Here is a 2,020-nt window from a genome sequence, read left to right as displayed (position 1 = left end):
GGCGCCGCCGCACTTCCCAAGCGGCGCACTTATCCAGTGCGCCACCAGGCCGGCCCTCCCCCATATTCTTAAAACAGATTGAGCACTTATACCCACCACTTGTTATTCTTTAATTTTTTTTTTTTTAAGATGACAGGTAAGGGGATCTCAACCCTTGACTTGGTGTTGTCAGCACCATGTTCACCCAGTGAGCTAACTGGCCTTCCCCATATGGGATCCGAACCCGTGGCCTTAGTGTTATCAGCACCGCACTCTCCCAAGTGAGCCACGGGCCGGCCCTAGCCTTTAATTTTTTACTGGTGTGTCTTTAACCCCAGAACAGAGCCTGTACTAATTAATAGGTGTTAAATAAATATTTATTTGCTTGAATTGAATGGAATGGAGAACTGAGGCCCAGAGCAGATAAAGGAAAAGGTGCACATTTAGGAAACAAGAAAGGTATTAAAGGAGAAAGAGAACAGTCAAGAGAAAAAGGACAATAACAAGAACCGAGTTTCATAGGCCCTGGGTAGTGGTGAGGCAGAGGGGGTTACCTGTCCATCCGGCCAGGCAGCAGCAGTAGCCTGTGACAGGATCACAGCCATTGGCATGGCTGCAGTCACAGCGTTCACTGCAGTTCAGCCCAAACGTGCCATCCTATGGAGAGGACAGGGAGAGAAAAATGATCAGACNTCCTGTATTCATGATTTACATTTACTGAGCACTGACTATGTGCTGGGCAGTATTAGCACTTTATAGGTATTAACTCATTTAAACTTCAAAATGACCCTGAAGTTGTAAGGATTATAATTATCTGCATTTTATGGATGGAGAATTCAGGCCCTGAGAAGTTAAAGGACAAGTTCACAAACCCAGGCAGTCTGGCTCCAGTTCTGTGTTTTTAACCATTGCATTATCCATATCTCAGTGTGTGGCAGGCAGTGAATACAGTGGTGAACAAGGCAGGTGCCTCCATAGAGCTGATGGTCAAGAAAGAAAGGCAGATAGTAAACAAATAGTTACTCAAGTTGGAGTTCAGTGACAACTGTGTACAAGAGGAATAGTGTAGAGTATCAGGAGAATTAATGAAAGCAGGCTCTTTAGTCTTGGCCAGGTGTGTGGGGTTGGGGGTGGGGGGTGGGGAATAGAAGAAATAATCTCTAAGTTGAAATCTGGTGGATGAGGAGTTATCAGGTGAAGAGGAGGGAGAGCCATCCAGGTAGCGGGAAAGGCACATTTAAAGGCCTGCAGTTAGGAAGGTGGTTGTCTCCCTGAAGAAGTAAACTTTGACCCTGGTGGCTAGAGTGTAGTGAGTGACGGGGAGGGAGTTAGACAGGGCCAGATCATGAGGGCCCTGGGCCATGGTCATGGGAAGCCATTGAGGCATTCTGAGCTGAGATTGACATGAATGGATGTGGGTTTTGACAAGATTGTTCTGGCCACCATGTGCAGAATGGACACAGACGGGCAAGAGAGATGGCCCGAGACCCACTAGGAGGCCAAGGCAGTGCCAGATGAGAGAGAGTGCTTGGCAGGCCAGGTGGTGGCAGTGGGGTGGAGAGAAGTGCATGGATCTACCTTGTATTTAGTGGGCAGGCTGCAACAGGGCAGATGTAGGGACCAGGATTCTGAGGCAGGGCTAAGGAGAAAGTTCCTTGTCCCCTTCTCCCCCATATTCTTAAAACAGATTGAGCACTTATACCCACCACTTGTTAGTCTTTAATTTTTTTTTTTTTTAAAGATGACAGGTAAGGGGATCTCAACCCTTGACTTGGTGTTGTCAGCACCATGCTCACCCAGTGAGCTAACTGGCCTTCCCCATATGGGATCCGAACCCGTGGCCTTAGTGTTATCAGCACCGCACTCTCCCAAGAGAGCCACGGGCCGGCCCTAGCCTTTAATTTTTTACTGGTGTGTCTTTAACCCAGAACAGAGCCTGTACTAATTAATAGGTGTTAAATAAATATTTGTTTGCTTGACTTGAATGGAATGGAGAACTGAGGCCCAGAGCAGATAAAGGAAAAGGTGCACATTTAGGAAA

General features: G+C 47.3%; 1 protein-coding gene across 1 annotated transcript in view; it reads right to left on the bottom strand.

The window, feature by feature from the left end:
• The window catches only part of MEGF11 (multiple EGF-like-domains 11), an 84,493-nt gene that overhangs the window by 24,728 nt on the left and 57,745 nt on the right, over positions 1 to 2,020 (bottom strand). The window contains exon 7 of the mRNA XM_008585952.1: positions 534 to 636. Coding sequence (XP_008584174.1) covers positions 534 to 636 — 103 coding nt within the window. The remainder of the gene's footprint in view (positions 1 to 533; positions 637 to 2,020) is intronic.

Source organism: Galeopterus variegatus, unplaced genomic scaffold (genome assembly GCF_000696425.1).
Source record: "Galeopterus variegatus unplaced genomic scaffold, G_variegatus-3.0.2 Scaffold3774, whole genome shotgun sequence".
Lineage (NCBI taxonomy): Eukaryota > Metazoa > Chordata > Mammalia > Dermoptera > Cynocephalidae > Galeopterus > Galeopterus variegatus.
Note: the sequence above shows the minus strand (reverse complement) of the source record. Positions and strands in the feature narration are given on the sequence as shown.